The following is a 24,744-nucleotide window of genomic DNA, read 5'->3' as shown; positions in this document are numbered from 1 at the left end:
TAATGGCAAAAGTTGACACATACATGTGACAAAAACATGACAGCAGAAAGTAAGGATTTATAGACTGGAAACGTCTGCAGATGTAAGATTTTTAATCGGTATCATTTAGTGCATCTTTCTGGGTGTAAAAATCTGATTGTACTTGGTATGCCCACTTGCACTGGCATTCAGTACTTTTTCAAACCGATAGCTCCACAAGGCATCTCTTACCAAAGAGGCTGGTGCTAGTAGAGACCTCTGAGGCATTGCCTTGCATTGACTACTTGCAACAGTGACCTGTTCTTGGTAGCAGTATTCCAGTGCTGAGCGCTTGTACCACGAGCTCTTGTCTCCAAGCTTGCATAGCGCTCAAGTCTTTTTACTTTGTCTTTTGTGCTCTCTGATTTCCGAGCAATTCTGTCAGCAAGCCGTTTATCTGCCACCAAGTCTTTTTTTTGCTGGTTCGTCACTTTTTCCAGAGGCCAATGATTGATGCTCTGCTATTAGGTCATTTTTTTTTAAGTTATTAGAAAACAATAGAGAGGAATGGAACCAACCAATTGAGGACTGCTTTAGCTTATGGAACCTACAGCAAATTGAATAGCTTTTGTCACTGCAGGGCAGCCTTCAGTAACCTGTTGTTCAAGTGACATCTTTACAATGGGGATTGATTTCCTTGTGGCTTTGTACTTGAAGTTCGCATGTAATGCAAATCCGCTTTTAGTTTGTTTTAGAGTACAACTGTATACATTTTACCTGAGGAGACTCTCTTTCAGTTCATTATGGGTTTACGGCACCCAGCTGGTAAATATCTAAAGCCCTAGTTTACACAATCCAGCTCCAGTTACACACGGTCACAGGCCACAAACAAGATTCCTGCTAAGGTGTGCGCGTGGCCATGGAGTAATCTGCAAGGTCCCGCGCAGTTAGCTCACCGGCTTTTACAGTGTGAATGCCGCGCATGTGCAGAGATTTAAAGGGACCGTGCATTGAAAAAAACAGGCTGCGCAGAACAGAGCGCAGCTTACAAGGAACATTGGCCACAAGTTTCCATCCAGTTTTAAGACGTGGCGGATGGAATCTAGATCAGGCCTGGTGTCCCCTGCACTCCCCTCGTACCTCTATTGTCAGGCAACTGTAAGGTGTTTGGAATAGAGGTTCAGGCAGGTGTTAATGTTGAGAGCTAGTATCATTACCTTCTGGGCTTCACATTCAAATGATGGTGGGGTTGCTGATAGTGATCCATACATTTTTATACTTTTGGGGCAGTCCCAGTTCTAGGTGTGTCATCATGGTAATATTTTTGCCTTTGAGTCAGACGTTTGTCAGTTCAAGGCCCACTCCAGGACTTGAGCACACAGTAGTTTGGACTTTGCAGTCAGCGGCAAATGACTGGCACTCATTATTCATTATGCTTGTAACTGCCCACAAACCTTGCGTGGGCTTTTGCGTGGCAACTTACCGTAATTAGAGAGCCATTTCAGCACAGTGGCCTCTACAGGGGATCTGGGAGCTGTGTGAACCAGGCAAGCGAGTCTCTTCAACCAATCAGATTGAAGAATCCTCATTGAGGCACGTAGAGTCTAAACCAGGAAGTGGCAATTAGAATATTTAATTCGGTGTAAAATCATGTACAGAAAGTGAAATAAAGGGAGGGAAAGAAAGATGTGATTGAGAGAGAGATAAACGAGACAAAGAAAACGTTTTAAAAAATTTTAATTTTTAATTTTTTTTAATTGAAATTTAAATATGAAGGAATGAGACTCTACACTTGTAAAAGTTAATTTTCAGTGACAGAGAGCGTTTGACAGTAATTAAGACTTATCACAGCGTGAAAAATTCACTTACACTTGAATGCACATGTGCTAACTTTTTCTGGCGTGTTTAGTGGCTATCTAGTGGGCCAGTGCCCCAACTTCATGCCATTCATGTGTTTCAATGCTGTGTCTCTCCACGAGATACTGGTATAGCGAAGCTTGCAGAGGAGCAGGACAACTCTTGACAATAATGTCCTGATTTCCGGGTTTAACTGCGTATCTGCAGATTCCGGAAGTAGCTGTCCGGTTTGTTCTGTAATAACGGTGAGCCCTGATAGCCTCACGGTTATTTTTACTGCAAAATCTGGGCCAATGTAGGCTGATGCCTCAGTTCAGTGTTAAAGACATGTTGCATTGTTTGTGGTGTAGTCCTTCAGATGAGGCATCAAACCAAGGCCCCATCAGTCTGTTCAGATGGGCTTAAAAAAATCTCTTCGCACTATTTGAAGAAGAGCAGAGAATTCTCCGGTGACTGAACCAACATAACATCCCACTAACTCTGCCAAAAAACGGATTAACTGGTAATTCATCTCATTGGAACATGCTGTTTGCAATGTGGCTGTTGCAGTTGCCTACATAGCTGTACTTCAAAGTAATTCATTGCATGTGAAGTAATTTTGAGATGATTCTGAGAGATTTGATAAGGTGCTATTTAAATGCAAATCTTTTTCTAGACGTGTCTGTTTTTATAAAACAGCGATAAGCTCACATTTTATAGGGAACTGCGAATGTACACTTTAAAAAACATGTACATCACTAGCTGGTGCTGGTTTTGGGGGCGGAAGAAAGAGTGAAAAAGTGCAAGACCCACACTGCATGTTTTGAGAAGCTCGATTACTTTAAATAATTGGCCTCATTTTACTGGCGACATTTGGTGATTAGTTTTACAGAAAAACTTTACAACCGCTCTTGGAATGTTTAAACTGGAGCTCTGACAGATATTAGGTCGTGCAGGCTCTTTAATCTTTAAAGACCCCCTCCCCTCCCAGCTCTTAAGTGGTGTACAGGGGAAAATAAATGGGTGCCATACAGTGTTAAGATTAATATCTGGGCATAAAGACTCAATAGCAAACATGATTTTAACCCTTCTGATTTGTTTAACTGTTTATGATCATCTTTCTTTATTCCCTGCTCCTTTTTCTTTCAATTTTTGACACCAGAATGCCACAGTCTAGCCAAACAAAACAGTGGGAATTCACTTTGTCTCTTTAAATCTTCCAACTTTTTAAAAAATTAGTTCATGGGATGTGAGTGTCACTGGCTGGGCCAGCATTTATTGTCCATCCCTGCCCTTGAGAAGGTGGTGGTGAGCTGCCTTCTTGAACCGATGCAGTCCGTAACAGTTTGGTACAACTGAGCAGCTTGCTGGGCCATTTCAGGGGGAAGTTAAGAGTCAACCAGATTGCTGTGTGTCTGGAGTCACATATAGGCCGGGCCAGGTAAGGACGACAGATTTTCTTCCCTAAAGGATATCAGTGAACCAGATGGGTTTTTACAACAATCCAAAAGTTTCATGGTCACCATTACTGACACTAGCTTTTTATTCCAGATTTATTTAATTAACTGAATTTAAATTCCCCAGCTGCCGTGGTGGGATTTGAACTCATTTCTGGATCACTAGTGCAGGTCTCTGGATTACGTGTCCAGTAACATAACCACTATGCTACCGTACCTCCATTCAACGAAATTTGACTAGAACCATCAAAGAATCTTGGCTGCTAATGTGCAAAGTTATTTGAGTTAACATGACAGGTTTTGTTGGGTAAGGATATTCAGAGATATAGTAAATGGAGTTAAGATACAGATCAGTCGTGATCTAATTGAATGGCGGAAAAGGCTCGAGGGGCTGAATGGCCTACTCCTGTTGCTATGACAGTGCTTCCTCCCCAGTTCACACAGGTACTTGGGATCAAAATCTTTCTGCAGCACCCTTTTACTGCTGGCACGTAATCACCAGTGTGCTGTAACACCCTGCAGCGTAATATTGAAAAGCACAGTTATGACATCCAGTGGTGGAAATTTGCTGCAGCAGCGTTTGTGTTTGCTGGTCGAGCAGGTCATTTTTTCCAGCTGACTTGAACAGGAAATTCAACAGGACTGTTGTGCAGACTTAAAATTAAATTGGATTATTGACCTTTCCTGAAGCTCAAATGAAGCTTTAAAATGTTGTGGTGAGGGACAGCTAAACATGCTTGAACTGCTGTACTTCTTGAAAATGTATTCAGGCACCGGTTGCAATGTCTGGGGACGGTATCTGACACATTGAGCAGGCGACTGTGACACGGTCCTGCATTATTGCTTGAACAACAGAGGTCCTGAGCTATATAAAAATAATGCCCGACATATATTGGCTGTGAGCTTGGTTGCAACACAGCCAATTAAAACCGTTGTAGGCTAGGCCGAGTTGGCTGCTCGCAGCCTCGACATTATGATTGGCAGCAGAGCCCCTGGAATTAAAGAAAAGAAAATCATCCAGGGTTTCCCCCCGTCATCTAATTGTTGTGTAGCTGGAAGTGGGCACTGAGTGCGAGCGGCATTGAGCGTGGCCTGATGCCCTCCATAGGCTACTGATATTTGCTGTCAAAACCCGCACGCGAGTTAGCGTCACGTGGGTGAGGCATGGACGTTCACTCCTGGAATTGTATCCCAGTGAGAGTCAGGGCTGCAGGAGAGCTGGGGAAGGGAAATAACAAAACACAAAACACCCGTTCAAACATTGCAGATAAACACATTCCCGAAAGCAGTCTAACCCCTCTGACGAATCAGTTATCAGTATATAGTAGTAACTGCACATTTCGCATGTGGCTCAAGTAGAAGGATTGTAACCCCATGACATTGAAAGTCTACTTTTCCTCCATATTGATGCACGAGTGTGACTGAATGTGAACCAGTGTTGCTTGGCACATCTCTCTTGGGTTGGCGAGGGACAGTGCCACAAGAGTGAATGAATGTTTTGCTGTGGACATACTTTGTATTGCTAGGCAACCTGAGGGTCACTTCCTTTGCAGCTCCCACTTATGCCACTAGTGAACCTCAGCCAGGGCACACGATACATGCTTGCTTCGCTCCAATCAGTATCGTCAATGCTGCAGGTGAGTGGTGATTCACCAAGGCAACGGATCACTTAGCAGTCGGCAGTTGTTACCAACTTTCAGAACGTCACTGAACTGGGCAGACCAAGTACGTGACCGAAAGACTGGCACTCCTTCTGTTGCCCGGAAAGTTCAGTCGCAAAGAGTTGGTGAGTATGTGGAAATGTTCATTAAATTCTTGCAGATAATTCCCAGGCATTCATTCAATCTGCTGTTATTTGCCACACGAACACTCTAAACTACCTTTGACCTGCTAATTTTCAGTTGTGTATCTCGTGTGCTGCCATGTATCTCTTTGAAGATCTTTTTGTTTAAGTTTATAAGAAAAGCATACAAGAGTATAGTGGAATCCTGTAATACAGGTCACTATAGTCACTTATAACAATTAAAATCTGCTTCGTTAAATCACAGCCTATTGTTGATAGTGATCAGTGCAGATTAGTTTTAGTGACTTCACACTTGAGGGAATACAATACCTATCATTCAAAGGCAGTTGCTTCAGTTGTGACGTCGTTGGGTTATACAATTGAGCATAGGAATGGATAATTGATAATACTAATGCTAGTAATCGCTCTTATACTTTTGAACAGAACAAAATGTGAACTTTACTTACGTCATAGAATGTTACAGAGCAGAAGTAGGCCTCCACTGGTGTTTTTCTTAGAATCATAGAATGGTAACAACACAGAAGGAGGCCATTCGGCCCATCGAACCCATGCCAGCTCTCTGCAAGAGCACTTCAGCTAGTTCCACTCGCCCGCCCTCTTCCCGTAGCCCTGCAAATTTTTTCCTTCAGGTACTTATCCAATTTCCTTTTGAAAGTCACGATTGAATCTGCCTCCACCACCCTTTCAGGCAGTGCATTTTTGTGTCAAATTTATTTGTTTTGTCTTGTAACACTGCTGTGAAACGCTTTGGGATGTTTTACTACATTAAAGGCATTATATAAATAAAAGTTGTTGCATTTCAGATCCTAACCACTCGCTGCGTAAAAAGGTTTTTCCTCGTGTTGCCTTTGGTTCTTCTGCCAATCGCCTTAAATCTGTGCCCTCTGGTTTTCGACCTTTCTGCCAATGGGAACAGTTTCTCTCTATCTACTCTGTCCAGACCCCTCATGATTTTGAATACCTCCTCTCAACCTTCTCTGTTCGAAGGAGAACTTCTCCAGCCTATCCACGTAAGAGAAGTCCCTCATCCCTGGAACCATTCTTGTAAATCTTTTCTGCTCCCTCTCCAAAGCCTTCACATCCTTCCTAAAGTGCAGTGCCCAGAATTGGACACAATACTCCAGTTGAAACCGAATCAGTATTTTATAAAGGTTCATTATAACTTCCTAGCTTTTGTACTCTATGGCTCTATTTATAAAGCCCAGGATCCCTTATGCTTTTTTAATCGCTTTCTCAACCTGCCCTGCCACCTTCAACAAATTGTGCACATATTTCTTCACGCAGGCCACCTAGTCTATTCCCAATCTCCTACTTTCTCCCTGTATATATTCCTCATTATATTCTAGCAACAATCAGATTTCTTTTTAAAAGAATTAATGGTTTCTGCAGCAGTTTATGGCAGAGAATACTGCTTTCTGACCACCTGTGTAAAAATTTGGATTTAGACATAGTGGTGGATATCAAAGTATGATGCCGATACTAAACTGGGAGGAGCAGCAAACTGCCAGGAAATATACTGGAGACAACAGAATGACATTAAACAGGCTTTGTGAATTAGTGGCAGGTGCAGTTTAGTACAGTAATATTTGATATACAGGTGCAATTTCCCAATTCCGGAATTTCGAAAACCGGAACTGTCCAAAAACCAGACATTTTGCACATTGCTGATGGAGTCGTCCGGAATTATTGTCTGAAAACCGGACATTTTTGAGGCAAAACCCAAAATCCGGCATGGATTTAGTCAAGGTTTCCAGATTTCAGACAAGAAAATCAAGTCTGAAATCTGAAATCCTCAACTGAATCCGTGCCGGATTTCGGACTTCCCCACTCAAAACCCGGCACGGTTCATAGAAACATAGGAAATAGGTGCGGGAGTAGGCCATTCGGCCCTTTGAGCCTGTACGTCAAGGATTCTGGATTTCAGACTATTGATTTTCTTGTCTGAAATCCGGAAACACCCAAAAACCGGAACGGATTTGGTCCCAAGGATTCCGGAATTCGTACGTTGTACCTGTAATAGAATTTTGGGAACAGGAATGAAGAATCGACATAAATTTTAAGTTGTAAATTCCCCATTGTACGGAGGAACAAATAGATAAATCCATAAAAGTGGCTGTGTGCCGATATCAGTAGTACTTGTGCACACCTTGTTTGTGAGTATTATTTCCAAACCTTCAGTTGTTCCCTGTCTGAATCTGTTTGCAGTACTCAGCTTTATAATTGTATTAAACTACTCTGTAGGTTGGCTGGTAATAAACCGTTTCTATATTTCCACAAAGTGCAGCTTCACCTTGTTAATTGTTGAATTGCACCAACTCTCAATTCCCCATGCTGCGTCTGTCAGCACCGACTCAGCACACCAGTCAACAGTGTCGACTTTAATATAGTAATGTGATCTGCTGCGGACCAGCCAAAGGCTGTTGTAATACAGCTCCCTGACCCACTGCTAATATTATTCATGGATTGGTGTCTACTTGCAAACGTATCCAACATGGTGACACTCTGGAGATCATTGGCATTTGTCACTTTAACAACAAAGTGCTTCAGAGTTTAACCAAACTTTGAAGAGCGTTTCCCAGCACTCCCTCGCTCCATTCACCAGTACTTTTGGGATTGTCATGCTCCAACCTTTCATGTCTCCTGTTTGTGTCAGTAACAAATAATGAAGTACCTCAGTGATTCTTAAACTGCTGTTTTTGGACTGTCATCAATCTCTTCCCATCATCTGTGATCCTTGTTCTCTGGGTATCTCTAGCAGCTCGGCTCAATGTTACAATATTTTTCCCTCCCTGCAAGGTTTCTTCCCATTGTTGGTCTTTTCCTAAAAGCAGGGATTTATGTTGAGCTATGTTTCTTCTTGTTACTCACCCAAGTGGCCCTCCTTCCTGTGTAGGCCCAGTGAGTACCAGCTGGCTGTTGGACCTGAGAGACATCAAAACTGAACCCAATGTTGTTCTCGTGAGACATGCTCCTTCCAGTAGGGTCCCTGGATAGATGGGACCAATTGCTTTATTTAAAAAAATATCCTCCCTATCCTGTTGGCACTGCGATAATCATAGGATCATACAGCACAGAAGGAGGCCATTCGGCCTATCATGCCTGTGCCAGCTCTTTGAAAGAGCTCACCAACTAGTCCCACTCCCATGCTAATCTCGAGCATTGCTTTGGCCAGGATCAGCTCACTTGATAGAAACCTGGGATCAAGTGCAGGACCAACTGGGTCTGTACAGCTAAGTACCATACCACTTGGTGCATTTAACCGTTGAGTCATTGGAGAAACTGTCAGCCCTATTTTTTATTGGCAATCCTGAATCCCAAACCCAGTTTCACCTCCTACATTTGAATGTTTCTTCCAGACGGGGGGAGCAGCATAGGTCTGCTCCATCTCCATGGACAGTCGGTGCATTCTAGTAAAAGCTGTGGTGTAGAAATTCCGGGGAGAATGGTTTGGGGGTGGGATTCCACCCGCATGTATGCCCCAGTGCTGATCCCATCCAAATTCCAGTCTTTATCTGCCTGCCACTTTTCTAATGGCAGTTAAGTTTGGTTGCTATTGGGGAGCGGCATTCTGGGCCCCACTTATACACTGTATGACTAGTACACCTGCATCGTATTGTATTTAGGCCACTGGATAGAAGGACCTGGACGGGCTGTCATCCCTTCAGTCCCATTCTCGTAGGATAACAAAGGCGGGCAGAAGAAGCGCTTGTACCTCTTCTCCATCCCTCCCAACCAGTCAGAATTTTGCCTTGCATCCAGAAAAGGGGTGGAAACCTGGTGCTGACAAGTTCTGCCCCAAATTCGTCCCCCTCAGCAAATTGTGTGCGATTTTCATTACCAGAGAACTGGAAGAATTTCTCTCGGCTAGGTTTTCTAAGCTGATGTTCTTGATCAGTGGTTTTTGTTTATTTGTTCCAGGATGTGGACGTCGCTGGCAAGGCCAGTATTTATTGCCCATCCCTAATTGCCCTTGAGAAGGTGGTGGTGAGCCGCCTTCTTGAACCTCTGAAGTCCGTGTGGTGAAGGTACACCCACAATGCTGTTAGGGAGGTAGTTTCAGGATTTTGACCCAGTGACGATGAAGGAACACCGATATATTTCCAAGTCAGGATGATGTGTGACTTGCAGGTGATGGTGCTCCCATGTGCCTGCTGCCCTTGTCCTTCTAGGTGGTAGAGGTCGTGGGTTTGGGAGGTGCTGCCAAGAATCTTTGGCGAATTACTGCAGTGCATCTTGTAGATGGTACACACTGCAGCCGCGGTGCACCAGTGGTGGAGGGAGTGAATGTTTAATGTGGTAGATGGGGTGCCAAGCAAGCGGGCAGCTTTGTCCTGAATGGTGGTACCATTCACTTCAATAGGGCTGAAAAGGTTTGGATTGATTATGGATTGATGCATAAGTCATTGTTCCAGAAACATACATTTTTCACCTTTTTGTAAGTTACCAAAAGATGTGAGCATACATAAGATGCGGTTACAGACAACACGTTTAGAATAGCTGAGTAATATGAGGGAGTGTGCCTCTGTGTTACTAATTTGTTGAAGGTCTGGAGGAGAGAAGCCATATTGTAAAACCCCAAAACAACTTTCATTCTGTATTTTTTGCAGCTTGATCTGGAAAAACCAATTGAGGATCAGGGACCACTTGATGTTATAATCCACAAACTGACCGATGTCATTCTGGAGGCGGACCAAAATGATGCACAGTCCCAGGAACTGGTTCAGAGGTTTCAGGTGAGGATACTATCTGATCCCATAAAACACCTACACACCATCTAATGGGGTCACTTTAGCCCCAATTAGGGTTGCCAACCCTCCAGGATTGCCCTGGAGTCTCCAGGAATTGAAGATGAATCTCCTGGATACTTCTGTGAGCAACCCTGGAGAAAAATTGCAGGGGGCATTAAAAATAATTGTGTGTTTTTTTCATTTACTTTGAACATTTCTGTCAATAAAATATTGGAGATGAGAATAAAGGCTGTTTGACTGACTGTTAAGAATCATCCGATTGGGTAATGAAGAGTCTTTTCATCTTCCAATTGGCGTGAGAAGGTAGTATGCCTGAGGATGAATGCGTTGAGCGGCCAATGACGGGAGGGGTGGGGCGGGGCAATTGGAGCTAGGAGGTCATGTGATGAAACCTCCAGGAATACATTCAACCAGAGTTGGCAACCCTAGCCCCAATCCAAATTGGAAACAGTTGACAGTCTCTTGCCCTTTATGTTTGATAACACGCGCACTAACGAATATTACAGTTCAATAGAAGGGTAACTAGAGGCACTTTTATATTCTCATGTGTTGTGGGGAGAAGTACCTAAATGGAGTCCCGTGGCCACATGCACCGTTCCGTGTAGTGGCTGGTGTGCAACGGCCACCCCACGTTAAAAGAATCCATGCACAGGCATCTTCCACCCTTTAATATGTAGTTCGGGACCTAGATTGTCAGGTCCCTCATTGAAACACCTGTGAACTCATCTATTTTTTGTGTGGAAGCAAGTCATCCTCGATACGAGGGATTGCCTAATATTATACTCTCACTGTTTACTTTTAGCTGGTGTCCCCACTCCAAATCGAGGCCTACAATTCTTGTAACTGAAAGTGAGGAAATCTGGCTTTGCAGTTATATTATTAAGTGAGAGCTAGCAGCAGCTGATGACGTCCATGGAAATGTGTGTCTCTGGAGTTTGGGTCCTTTTACATTACGGAGTGGCATTGACTGTGGGAGTAAGATCCATTTGCTATTGATGGCACCCCTTCAGCATAAAATGAAAAAACATTTATTTTACATTGGAGCACAAAGCAGTTTAAAAAGGCCGAGGTCACAAGATTGTGGTTTCGTAAGCAAAGCGAATTCAATTTCTCTTCTAGCATGTCAAACCAATAAACGAATATTCTTCATGAAACTTGATTCCTTTAAGAATAATGGTGAAAGAATAAATTGGATATTGACCACAATTTCTTTTCCCAAGTTATCTTTATTACCCGTTGGCATAATGGAATGTGCTCGACTGCCTGCCACCTTCTTCTGTCTCTAAAGGCATTGATTCCTTGTTGGACAGGATTCTGTGGGGGTCAGTCATCCTTTGTCGCTTGTCCAGGTAGCCATTATTCATGCGTTGAGTATGGACAGTAAACGCTGGGAGGTCATCCAGCCACAGGGAATGTCACAACCAAGCCTTCCTCCTCTGATGTCCAGACGAGCAGTTCCAGCGGAGGTTACCGGATAGCCACCAGGAGCTATAGGTGATTCCAAAATCCAAGGCAAGGAGAACAATAGTGGCACTAGTCCCCCACCAGCTGAGATCTGAGAACTGAAGATCTTCCTGTCCTATGTAGCGCTACTGTTGAGGCAGCTGCTGTCATTGTTCCGTTGCTTTTGGCCTCGTTCCTGGTCAGTTCATCAAATGTACCCTGTACCTGGCTTGCAGGAGCCATACAGTAGTGGCCAGGATTCACTTGATCATCTCTGAATGAGTGTCTTGCCTATAAAGTCCTTCTTACTCCAGAAGAATCACAGGTGAGTTACATGTGCTGTATCAGCGGACAGCTTTCAGGAACTCATTTTTATAACCTGTATCTCTTAAGATCCACTTAAGCTGCTAATTCAGAGATGAATCGGTGACACGGAGCCTGCAGTGGATTGATGCTATTTGGGGTAAACCTGGTACCATTTTTAAAAACTCCTTTCCCTTTAATCTATCGAAAACCTTTCACAATTATATCCCTGCTTTCAGATTCTCTCAAACTCTGGCAACTGCGTCAGTGCAGTAATCCCTCCCCGCCCCCTCCACGAGGAGACCTGAGAGATCCAGTTCATCCGGCTGTCTCCAGAGTCCCATTTTTCTTCAATTACTTTGCTGTATTGTTCCAGTCTTGTCTCTTCATCCTAGCAATAAATAACCTCTGGCCCTGACCCATATTTTATAAAACAAACAAACCTTGTGTACTGTGTTGTTTATTGAAATGTTCATGTTAAAGTTGAACACCACTGTAGTTTATTGCTATTGATGGGTCCTGCTTTGATGACGTATTCAACAGATTAGACTTTTATTTTATTCTAAAACTATGGCAAGATGCCCAGAGTAAAAGTATGCTGATTTTATTTAATTCCGATGTTGTTTCCCCTTTTATTTCTCCCAAGCTCCACAAATGCTGCTTTGTGGCTCTTCCTCCTTCCTCTATTCTCACGTTATTGAAATTGAGTCATTGCACAGTCTCCTACTCTAAGTAAATCTTTCCCAGGATCTCAAAACTGTAGGACTCCGAAGAACTCAACCTCACGTTCCTGTGCCTGGGGTAGAGAGTACAAGAAATATCGGTTTTGATGGGACACCTGCCCTAACACAGCCCACCAGTAATTCTGCCCATTAAAGGGACAGAAAATTATTCAGGCTTCCTTTAGGGGCGTGTGTTGCTTCTAGTCCACATTTCCTGTGGTTTGCCCCTCCCAACTGAATGGCACAGATTGACGACAGTTTGCTGTTGGTCCTGTAATGTTTAAAGAGTGTGGTTTCTCCTCGTTCAGGTGTTGCTGGGCATGCTCAGTGTTGGCTTAGCCTGATGACACCACGAGGAAGCGGGAATGCTGGAAAACAATTACCATGTCATGTTGTCCTGCATCACCACACTTACCTACACTGCAGTACTTGTCTTCGTTATCTTCTCCATCCCACTAACCAGCTTCCTTTTATCCGCTATTGAGTGACCCACTTGCAGGTGGAGATTAATCAAGGATGGCGGTGAGGTCCCCAGTGACTTGCCAATATGTACTGGCTAGGCTAGCGTCACTAATTTGGCTGAAGGACCAGCTGCATAACCACTCCACCAGAGATTTAACAGAAGAGGAGTTGGGGAAATAGACAACGGGAAAAAAAAGCACTTGGAAGATCGACATTTGAAGATGTGATGTTAGGAGACTATACTGAGGAAAAATGCTCAAGTACCGTATCTGTATTTTCAGGACTACATTGACGCACACCCAGAGACCATCATTCTGGACCCGCTCCCTGCAATCAGGACCCTCCTAGATAGATGCAGGTCATATGAGCTGATCCGCAGACTTGAAGGCTACATGCAAGGTATGTAGCTAAACTATATTGCTGTAACTCAAAATGAACATTGAATTTGCATTAGATTGCTAATTATCTGCTTTTATACATACATACCTAAGCATTCATTAAACCTGAATTGTAAGAGATGTTCGACAGACCACCAAAACCCATGTTCTCTGAAGAGTTGCTTATGACATTATAAGCTAAGCCCTCTGAATGTAATTGTCCCAACCTTATTTACAAGCTATGGATTTTGGGTGGTATGTTTCATTATATTACAGGACATGGCATGCAACTGTCACTGTGATGGCCCAAGTACATGGGGGCGTGAGGAGTGAATTCTGATGAACGTGAACTCTGCTCCCATTTCTTTCCCTGGTCTGCTTTGCCCTTCAGCTTCTAAGTTGTCACCTCAGGCTAAATCCAAAGGTGCTGAATGATGTGCATTTCCCACATGTGGACTATTGCCATTCCTTCACCTCAGAAATGTTTCCTGTCTATACCCCAACTTCACCCCCCCAACCCCTACGCTCCGTGCTACTAAAACCCTGATTTATGACTTTATCACCTTCAATGCTCTCCTTATTGGCCTCGCCACTGCAATTTCCCAAACTGCAATTTACTCAGAATACTCCAACTAACACTTCCATCATTCTGTTCTTGCCAAGCTCCATCTGCTCCCTGTATCCAGTGAATTCATTTTAGGATCGTTGGTCTTCTGTCTTCAAATCCTTCCAGAACTTCACCCAATCCTACCTCACTGCGAACATCCCCCGCTCCTCTGCATCTTTGATATTGGTCAGTTTAAACCATTAAACCTCTTGGGTGGACCGAAAATATCCCATGGCACGATTCGAAGAGGAACAAGGAAGTCCTGGCCAATATTTGTTCCTCAATCAGCATCACTGAAAACTTGATCACTTATATTGGCACAACATTCTTTCCTTGTTTATGTCTGTCATGGTCTGCCTGTCCTTCAAATCACAGGGCAGTTTGAACCCATGTCCCCTTGACCTACTCTTGGAATTTAATTTAAACTATAATTCCACATTTACCTTTTTCACTCCTGTAACGCTCTAAGATCACCTCTCAGGTGTCTCGTTTCCGGCCTGATATGCCTACATTTCTCCCACCTTCCCTGTAACCCATAACACTGGGGATTAGCCTCGTGGCTTTTCTCTGCACTACCCCCAGCACTTAAATGTCTCCCCTGTTTCTCAGCGATCATAACTCAAGGCGCAGTCTGACCAGAGCACGATACAGTGTGATCGTGACTCCCTTTGATTTGACTATTGCTAGCTGCTGTGTAGTTCAACATTCCCCTGGCAGTTAATTGCTACTCTGGACTATTTTACTTTCTTATTTATTCATGGGATGTGGGCGTCGCCGGCAAGGCCAGCGTTTATTGTCCTTGCGAAGGTGGTGGTGAGCCGCATTCTTGAACCGCTGTTCTTTGTACCGGTTTGGTACAACTGAGTGGCTTGCTGGGCCATTTCAGAGGGCAGTTAAGAGTTAACCATGGTGCTGTGGATCTGGAGTCACATATAGGCCAGACCGGGTAAGGACGACAGATTTCCTTCCCTAAAGGACATTAGTGAACCAGATGGGTTTTTATGAGAATCCGATAATTTCATGATCACCATTACTGATGCATGCTTTTAATTCCAGATTTATTTAATTAACTGAATTTAAATTATCCAGCTGCTGTGGTGGGATTTGAACTCATGTCTCCAGATCATTAGTCCAGGACCTCTGGATTACTCATCCAATAACTTAACCACTATGCTACTATTCCCTGGTTGACCATGTTTAGCACTGAGTCTACAAAGGTAGCAAGGTGTATTTCAACTTTATTTTTAGTTATTGCAACACTATTCGTGGAGTAAATGTGCTGCACATTTTTCTTCCTATGTTCAGTACTGTCTGCATTAAATGTCATCTGCCATTGTTCTGCCCATTCAATTTGTAGTTCTTGAATCTCTTCCATTCTGTACTGCTCCCTAATATGATTGCTGGCTTTAATGTTTTGATCTGAATATTAAACCGGTCTTTTGCTTTCAAAGTGGCTTTCCTTATGTGGACAGGATAGAACCTCCTACAACCCTCCAAGAGCTTTGCATTCCCCCAATTTTGACCTCTTTGACCATTGACGGCTGTGCCTAATGTCCCTTTCTTTGGTTGGGTGTCAGTTTTTGGTCTGATTGTGCTGTTGTGAAGCACCTTGGGACATTTTACTACGTTAAATGTGCTATATAAATGTAAGTTGTTGTTGGATAAAGGTGAACTTGTCACTGTTTGGCTGAGGCATTCATCAGACAGAAGTGCGTGACAGCTTCCCCTGCTGGATTGGTAGGCAATGGTGCTGCCCAATTTGGTACTTGCTCAGACATGGAGAAGAGTCACATGTAAGGTACAGGCAGGCAGGGTACTGGCACCTTTTGAACTGTACTGCAACAAAAATCCACAACTTCAGGAACAGGAATATGAAGAAATGGGTAATGGCTCGTGGCTGGAGGGAATGTCAAGCAGATCAGAATTGGGAATGTGACTGCTTTGCCATGAGTTGAAGTATACACTGCCTAAACTCCCTCTTATGTCCTATACGCTGAAGTTCATAGGAAGGAGTGTCAGTATTCCACATCTATGGAAGTCCAGGATTGTTTAAGCTGAAATATCCAATTATCCGGATTTTAAGACTGATTTCCTTGCTCTGTATTTCATTAAACACTCAGCCAACCTGTCACCCTGGTTGATGCTCCAGTGCTAACAAGCTGCAATTTCTCTGCCTGTGTTTAGACTGCATTGCAAACAGTTATAACTCTCAGGAACAGTGCCTGCCAAATTGCTGCAATACTTAAAAGGTGTGGGCTTCAGACAGGCTCAGCCACTGCATCAGTACTCGAGGAACCTCCTGACACATACTTTTAACTGGTTATCACTTGGCTGAAAATAAAAGTCTCCCATTGAACAAAGAGGTGGGGGAGGCCTTTAGTGTTCGACCCAACAGCTGCTCAGGATATTAGCTAACCTAGCAAAGACCAGAGATCAAACCCAAGGCTCACGGCCACGCTGGCTGGTGAATTTGCCCATTCTTTAATCACGAGAGAACCCCAACCAACTGTGCTACATAATTGATTCTTCCAACAGTTGTGTGTGAAATTCTGGGGGTTTTAATGAGTTGAACTGGGCCATGAAGCTATCAGCGCTCACAATTATTACAGAGTAAATCAGACAGCAACTTCGGACTTGGAGAAACCTCAGTTAACAGCTTTGGAAGGCCAAACCACTGAAGGACTGCAGGTGATGGCTTCAACTTCAGTGCATGGGGGGATGAACATAGAAACATAGAAAATAGGTGCAGGAGTAGGCCATTCGGCCCTTCGAGCCTGCACCGCCATTCAATGAGTTCATGGCTGAACATGCAACTTCAGTACCCCATTCCTGCTTTCTCACCATACTCTTTGATCCCCCTAGTAGTAAGGACTACATCTAACTCCTTTTTGAATATATTTAGTGAATTGGCCTCAACAACTTTCTGTGGTAGAGAATTCCACAGGTTCACCACTCTCTGGGTGAAGAAGTTTCTCCTCATCACGGTCCTAAATGGCTTACCCCTTATCCTTAGACTGTGACCCCTGATTCTGGACTTCCCCAACATTGGGAATATTCTTCCTGCATCTAACCTGTCTAAACCCGTCAGAATTTTAAACGTTTCTATGAGATCTCCTCTCATTCTTCTGAACTCCAGTGAATACAAGCCTAGTTGATCTAGTCTTTCTTGATATGTCAGTCCCGCCATCCTGGGAATCAGTCTGGTGAACCTACGCTGCACTCCCTCAATAGCAAGAATGTCCTTCCTTAGATTAGGAGATGATGGAAGGGATCATCAATAGTGCAATTAAATGACACCTACCCACCAATAACCTGCTCTCTTACTGAGAAAGCTCGTCACCAATAACCTGTTCTCTGAGAAAGTCCACCACCAATAAGGCCATCCAGTGACGGGCAATAAATGTGGCCTTGCCAGCACTCCCCACATCCCCAGAACAATTTAAAAAACTATGGTTGATTTTTGAATTCTCAATCCTGATAGTGTTCTTTAGTATGGTTCCCAAAGCCTTAGCTCTGGATAAGCATGGTTGTACTGAATAAAGAAGGTTGGTTACAGCTTGGGTCTTTTGTGAATGAAAGCACTTCACCCAAATTTGGGAGTAATGGCTCGGATAGTATTGACGAGAAAGAGAGCTAAAGGCCAGAGGTAAGATAAGGATGACAAACTTTTTCTTTTGTGTTGCAGTTTAAAAAAAAATATTTTCAAGGTTTCAAACAACTGCACTTGTTTTGACTGATTTATCATTGAATGCATTTCAGAACTGATCTAACACTGTCCTCTGGCAGTGAAACTAGCCTCTTTAAACCAGCAGCCTTGAATAGAATAGTTGGCTGGTGCTATGTCCTTGGGACCAGGATGATTTGAGGGTTAAATGAATGCTATTGAAAAGAGAATAGTGTTTAAACAAGCCAAAAGATAAATTGTGTAACCAGCTAAATGTCATAGACTAAATACAGTTCATGTAATCCTGTAGAATGTTAAACAAGATGTAGTTAATGCAGCTCCTTGTGGGTATCTTGTGCTGAAGAAACCATAAACAATCCTGTCAAGGCCAGCGGCCTATCTAAAATCAATCTAGATGTACTGACATATTTGTTTGATTGAAATATCTGCAGTTCATCAGGGGTTTATGAAGTATGTAGCTCATTGTTTGTTTAACTTGGCTGGAACCAATGGAATACAATGAGAGCTTCCATTGATTCTGGGTCCCTGGGCAAAATGCTCTGATTAAATGAGACAAATATGGGTTTTATTGGACTGACTGAAGTCTTATCAGGTGCTTTTCCCTCCACACTAATGGGGGCAAAAAAAGTTGTTGTGAATCTAAAAGGGCAGCTTTATTCCCCAGTCGACTTCTTGGCTTTTGTTTGTGACTGAGGGGGACTGTCTCCCTATGTTCTTAGGGTATGGAAATAAACTTGGCAAAGAGTCCGTTCCTGCATTTTCTGCTTCCTTTCATACTAAACATTTTGCTCGTAAAGTTAATTATGCAATGATGACACGCCTAATCTGTGTGACATGCAACAATGTCGGATCAATTTGGCACAAGCTGGGTTCGAATGCCAGAGCAGATGCTCGATAGATGCATACCTTTTGAGTTAATTATTGCCATTACATATTGTGGTATTGTTGAGGATTCTTTAACAAACATGGTCTTGTAATGGAATCCCACATTAAAAAGGGAATTTCATATCAGACCTCGTTTTTTTAAACTAAACCATCACCAAGAGTTGCTACTATTTGAACACTTTGTTTAACCCACCCCTTTCTGTTAAACACGTTGGGGTGCTATGTTTGAATAGCCAACACTGACTGTCCAGGTTCACAAATGGGGGGGTGCCTGCCACAAGTGGACCTGTACCCCAGTATTAGGCCGTGCCCTCAAGAAAGGACAAAGCTGAATTGCAGAGAATTTCACAACTTCAGAATTTCAGAATTTCGAGAGAGAGATAGAGATATCGAGCTTCAGAAGGAAGTTGGGTAATGAGCAGTAGGAGGGAAGCACGTTTAATAAACTTTCTGAGCATCTTCGGAACCCCAAAAGATTGATTTAACAGCCTCACGCTCCCTCCCTGGGATCTGTTTGCATAAATACTGCTCCAAGCTTATTTTTAATTTGTGAGAAGAGCATGCTGCTCTGATTTGTTTCCTCTTTAACTGCTGAGGTAAAGTGGCCTTCAACCTGCAGCCTGGTCTGTTAATCATGTAACAAGAACTCACAGTCATGCAAATAAAGATCTGGAATGTTTTAATAGGCGCTTTTTATTTTAAAAGGTGAAGAAAAGCTGATGGTGCTCTTCACTTTTTGCAGCACATATTGTATGGTTCTGGTTCTGGTTGCACAATGTCCCCATGTGTGGTGTCTAGACAGCCATCTGCTACATTAGGTTTAAAATATTTCCTGCTCTGTGCTTAACAGGTTAATCCACTTAAAAGTACACAACTGGGCAATACTGTGTTGCCTCTCGGAAGTTGTGTGTCAGCTTGATCAGTAGCAGATGAAAGAGGTTCATCGACATAGAATCATGGAGTGATACAGCACAGAAGGAGGCCATTTGGCCCATCGTGCTTGTGGCGGCTCTTTGAAAGATGTATTCAATTAATCCGATTTCCCTGCCCAGCAAATATTTTTTTCCCCGTTGAGTACTTATCCAGTTCCCTTTTGATAAGTTATTATTGAATCTGCTTCCACCACCCTTTCAGGCAGTGCATTCCCGATCATAACAACTCGCTGCGTAAAAAATAATACTCTCCTCATCTTTGAATGTGTTGTCTTGTGACAACTTTGTTGATTAGTCTTCGTTCTTTGGCCAGTGTCTCAATCCCCTTACTCTGCACACATTAGCTAATTAGATGCCTAGTTACTAATGATTGTAACTTCAGGTGGATGTAAATTGAACAAAGCAGTAACATTGGGAGGCCAAGCTAGCTGATGAGGCGCTTTTGTTTCAATTATATTGGATAATTCATGATCCTGGCGTCATTGGAGAGTTCAACCTTGTGTTAAATCAGTCATGGTCGGTCACTAACTCTGTACTTCACTTGCGCATGTTCCCAATGGGAACATTTCCAAATTAGGCACCAGTTCAATATTAATCAACTTGTGAATAAAGTGTTTAATTGACCAAGATGAGTAGAAATGGCTTAAATTTGTTGAATTTCTAGTTCATCTTCATATACCGACCGAGCCACACCACGTACAGATTCAGTTAAGAATAAACTTGCTGCCTAAAACGCCTACATGCAGTCGAGGAATCTGCTCCACCCACCTGCTCAGTCAGAGGAGATCGTGTGACTGTGGCCTACGAGGAAAAAAATGTAGGAAATTCTATGTGCAACAAACTCCATGAATACAAAAGCAAAATGCTGCGGATGCTGGAATCTGAAATAAAAACAGAAAATTCTGGAAATCTCAGCGGGTCAGGAAGCATCTGGGGAGAGAAACAGCGTTAACGATTCAGGTCGACAACCCGAAACGTTGACTCTGTTTCTCTCTCCACAGATGCTGCCTGACTCGCTGAGATTTCCAGCATTTTCTGTTTTTATTTCAAACTCCATGAATAGTCTGTCCTATAGAGGTAACAGTTTTGATACTTTTCAATAAAAATTCAATTTTAGCTCATAGTCCCCACTTTGTTTTAAGCAGTTTGCCCTTGTCATGAAGTAGACTTCAGATGGGCTACAGACATCACCAGACTGCTACACATGCCACTCAATCACAGAGTGACAGAAGGTATGCTTGTGCCATGGAGAGATGAATGGCCTGGCTTTTGGGGCAAAATGCTCCTTGCCCCTTTATACTTCCCAGCTGCCTTTTGTGTGATTTTGAGAATGCATTCGACCGTATTAGATTTGTTTTAACTCTGAACAAAATAACTCTTGAGCAGTTCTGCTTTGTACTGAAATCTTTCCTTTCTCTCACTTCCATGGCAGTACTCGTCCAAATTGTGCCCAATTCTACGAGCAGTTAGGTGATGAAGATACAAATCTGTCTTCTGCAAATAACCAGTTAAATGCTTTAATCGGGTAACGTTTTCATTTATCAGCTTTCATTCTACAAGCTGCTAAACTTCAAATCTGTCTTCTGCAAATAACCAGTTAAATGCTTTAATCGGGTAACGTTTTCATTTATCAGCTTTCATTCTACAAGCTGCTAAACTTCTTACAAATAGCTTCAAACTCATGACTGTCTTCTCAACACACTTTCTTTGATTTTATTTCAAATTCATATCAATTCTTAAATAGATCTTCCGTTTGGCCAGAGAATAACGGCCAGTTATCAAAGAATTTCTGATTGCAACATTAAAATCTACTTTGGAGTACAGTACTCTTATTGGACAGTGATGCACTGCTCGCCATTGCATGAGAGACTGTGATCTGTAAAGCCTTCCACTCTGGTCTTGATGCTGAAGGCTCCCTTCAGACTGTGCACTCGTGATTCTTGGGAAGTTTGCTTTTGAAATTTATTCGACTTTTTCTGCGAGTCGTATTGAATAGTTAATTCATATTCTTGTTCTGTTCAGTCAGAAATTGGCAAACTGATGTAAGTTGACAGCAGTACACAAAGTTAAGTATGCGCCTGGCAATCAAGCAAGATACTGCATCAAATTTCATATACCTCCGGATTTCTTGGAGAGTCAACATCTGATAAACTTTCTGTAAATAGAAAGAAATACTGCAGTCATCCTTGCTTTTATGGCAAGTCACAAAAGGAACATTTTTCAGGCTATATATGTTGTTGTTGATAAATAACTTGTCTTTGTTGGCAAGGTAAGAGCTAGATTCCAACATGGGCCATGCCAAGAGGAAGGTTGTGTACACCAAACATCGCTCTATACAAGGAACGGGAGGGTAAGATTGCCATATGTGTGTCCAATTTTGGATATGTAATTTTCATTGCCAGAAATGCTTTCCCCCCTCCCCATTGTTTACTGTGAAGGATTATACAATGAAATGAGGGCACAACTGAAGGGGTTATTACATTTTTTTTTAAACAGCTGTGTTCCCCTGATGGCCCATTGAGTTTGTCCAGTGAGTGCTGATCTGCACCGACCAGGAAGGTCATGGGTTCAATCTTTTATCTCTGCTGCGGCAGCGACCCGTAGCAGGGGCAGCAGTAGATGCACACAGGTAACCTCAGTGTCTCTTGGTTAGGGAGGGCAAACTTCATTCTTATGCACGTTTCGAATGCCAGCTTTGGGCTCGACTGCGACGACCCACATGATCAAGGTTCATACATGAATAATGGTTATTTGACCGAGCCACTCGAGGGTTTCTGGTGCCTGTGGATCTGTGCCTCAGCAAAAAGACCATACCCTTGTGGATTCATTCTTGGGCTAGGCTGATTTAGAAAGTAAAGCCGTAAGATTGTTGTGTGAACATGTACTTGTGTGGAGCAGTGTTCGGAAAGCTTGTAAATGGGATTCTGTAGCAGCCCATGCAACAGATGTGCACACATTCATCTGGAATTCTGATTAATTTGTCCTGAGGGGACTGGATGTCACATTGAGTTAGAACATTGCCCTTTCAGCCTGCAGACCTGGAATTCATCCCAGACTATTAGGATGAAAGTTTGAAAGATTTAGAAATTACTTAGTGCAGTTAAAAACCATTCCACTTAGACTCCAACCCACAGCGCAACATTGGTCACAATTTGACCTCAGTGAGAGGCCATAATTAAGGATCAGTGCTGAACAAAATGTGGGAGTGCCCACTGGTGCTGTTGGAAATGCTCTTCTAAGATTGAAATTTGGCCCAGTCTAATGGAAATGCTGAATGATATCTAACCTGCATGCCACCAGATCTTGGTGCTTAATATGTGAATGATCCGGTACATCTGCCTCCCATCTTAATTAGCACAACATTTAAGGAGCAAATGCAACTCATTGTACATTAAAAATGAAACTTCCCTCATGTATTTTCTTTCTTATTAAGTTCCTGCCTGCTTCCAACCTGGACAGTATTGTTTGGTTATGGGGATGCAGTTTTGTGGGCGCCCTCTGTTACCTTGTCCAAGTAACCATTATTCTGGTGTGAGACTGAGTGGGGAATATTGGTGTGGTGTCTGACCTGGAGAGCATCACAGCCCAAGCTCAATTCTGCCCACATTTACGGCCCAACTTTGGCCATGACTTACATCAATTTCTTTTGAGTAAGTTGTTTTTTCTGGCGTAAGTTTAAAAAATACCATTTTCCCCCCAAAATTTGCTCCAGAGCAAGTCCGTTAGGTACGATTTTTTTTAGGTCATTTTTTTTTTCAAAAGGGGGCGTTCCCAGACACACATCAGTTTTGGACATTTATTCCACTTTGGCCAGCTAAAACTTACTCCAAATCGACTTAGGTCAGCGTATGTGGCCAGCTCTGAAAAACCTTGCGGGCAGTGAAGAAAAAGCAGCGCACATTCGGCAGACATTAGGGCAGGGATAGGAGAGGGAAGGGAACTGGAGAGGCCCTCAACAATCAAGCACCAAACATTGCAAGGAAAAGCTCAAACAATTAAAATACTAATAAAAAAATGACGTAAATCCTATGACGTCACGGGGGGTTGGCGGGGGGGGGGGCGGCGGAAGGGCGCTATGCAAAGCGAGACAGAGAGATGTTGGTATACAAAACACTCTTTCTCTCCTTCGCCCCCCAAAACTCTCCTCCTCCTCCCCCTCCCCCCCACATACCCTTTTTTTTCCTCTTCCACCCCCCCACCCCCGCCCTCCCCCCAAAAACTCTCCATCTCCCAGCCCCCCTCCCCCCTCCCCCCCCATCAAAACTCTCAAGCACAACCAATAAATAAAAAATAAAACCGAAGTCCTACCTCGCCCGGGAACTCGGCCGGCCAGTGCGGGAGGCCACTTGGCCGGGGATAAGGTGCGACAAGATCGGGGTGTCCTTTTGGCCGAAGATAGGAGCTGTGAGCATCGGGTCCTGCTCACAGCCCACAGGACACGCTGGGAGGGCAGGAGCGTACGCGCAGATTTCATTTAAGGTAAGTGCGCCGAAAAAAGGGGTTGGGCAAAGTTGGGCCCAAAGTGTCCATATTGCATGCTTTCAACAAGAGTTGAAAGACAGTTGAGTCAGACACCCATCAGGAAAAGGACATCTGACCAATTGTCTGCTCCCTAACCCAAGAGGGCAGAGATCAATTGTAGCATTCCTGGAGTGCCCCAGCTCAGATCAGCTAACAGCACAGATTGAGGATCAAATCTGGGGCCTTCCTGGTCTGCATGGCTCAGCGACTAAGTTTAATAAACTTACCCGGCCATCCATCCACCTAAAGAAACTATTGCCACTTGATGACGGCCCAGCCTTAAAGATTTTGGCCACTACATAAAAAGGAGGGTTATTTGTAGAATTGAATGCCTTGCAGATAATTGTGGATGCAAGTTTTATTTGTTTTTTTTAAAGTGTTCTCAGGATGCGGGCGATGCTGTCACAGTCACATTATGGCCTATTTCTTTGCCCTGAGAAGGTGGTGGGTCCTTTTGCTTTGTAGTGATTGTTTTACAACTTGATTTGCTTGCTAGGCTGCTACAGAGAGCATTGCAAATCAATTGCATAGTGTAACACTGGAGTGTCGGCCAGATGTAGGATAGGCCAGCTAGGGTAGCTAGGCTCATTAGCGAGCCAGTTGGGTTTTTGTGACAATCCGATAGCTTTCATAGTCACTTGTTTTGTGTCCGCCCATAACTTACTAATGATTAAGAGAGGGAAGATAGATTATGAAAGTAAACTAACGTGAAATATAAAAACAGTAAGAGTTTCTACAGGGACATAAAAAGGAAAAGAGTGGCTAAAGAAAATGTTGGTCTCCTGCAGGATGAGACTGGGGAATTAATAATGGAGAACAGGGAAATGGCAGAGATGTTGAACAAATATTTTGTATCGGTCTTCACGGTAAACACTAAAACCATCCCAATAGTGGATAATCAAGGGGTTATAGGTAGGGAGGAACAATCAATGTCACTAATGACATAGTACTCGGTAAAATAATGGGACTAAAGGCGGACAGGTCCCCTGGACCTGATGGCTTAC

The 24,744-nt window shown here is 43.3% G+C and overlaps 1 protein-coding gene across 3 annotated transcripts in view; it reads left to right on the top strand.

Annotated features, from left to right (window-relative positions):
- The window catches only part of itpk1a (inositol-tetrakisphosphate 1-kinase a), a 315,124-nt gene that overhangs the window by 167,471 nt on the left and 122,909 nt on the right, over nucleotides 1–24,744 (top strand). For all 3 annotated transcript variants that reach the window (XM_070879506.1, XM_070879505.1, XM_070879507.1), the window contains 2 exons: nucleotides 9,663–9,788; nucleotides 13,015–13,132. In XM_070879506.1, the coding sequence (XP_070735607.1) occupies nucleotides 9,663–9,788; nucleotides 13,015–13,132 (244 nt within the window). The remainder of the gene's footprint in view (nucleotides 1–9,662; nucleotides 9,789–13,014; nucleotides 13,133–24,744) is intronic.

This window comes from Pristiophorus japonicus, chromosome 4 (assembly GCF_044704955.1).
Source record: "Pristiophorus japonicus isolate sPriJap1 chromosome 4, sPriJap1.hap1, whole genome shotgun sequence".
NCBI lineage: Eukaryota > Metazoa > Chordata > Chondrichthyes > Pristiophoridae > Pristiophorus > Pristiophorus japonicus.
The sequence above is the reverse complement of the archived record's forward strand: the minus strand, read 5'-3'. Positions and strand labels throughout refer to the sequence as shown.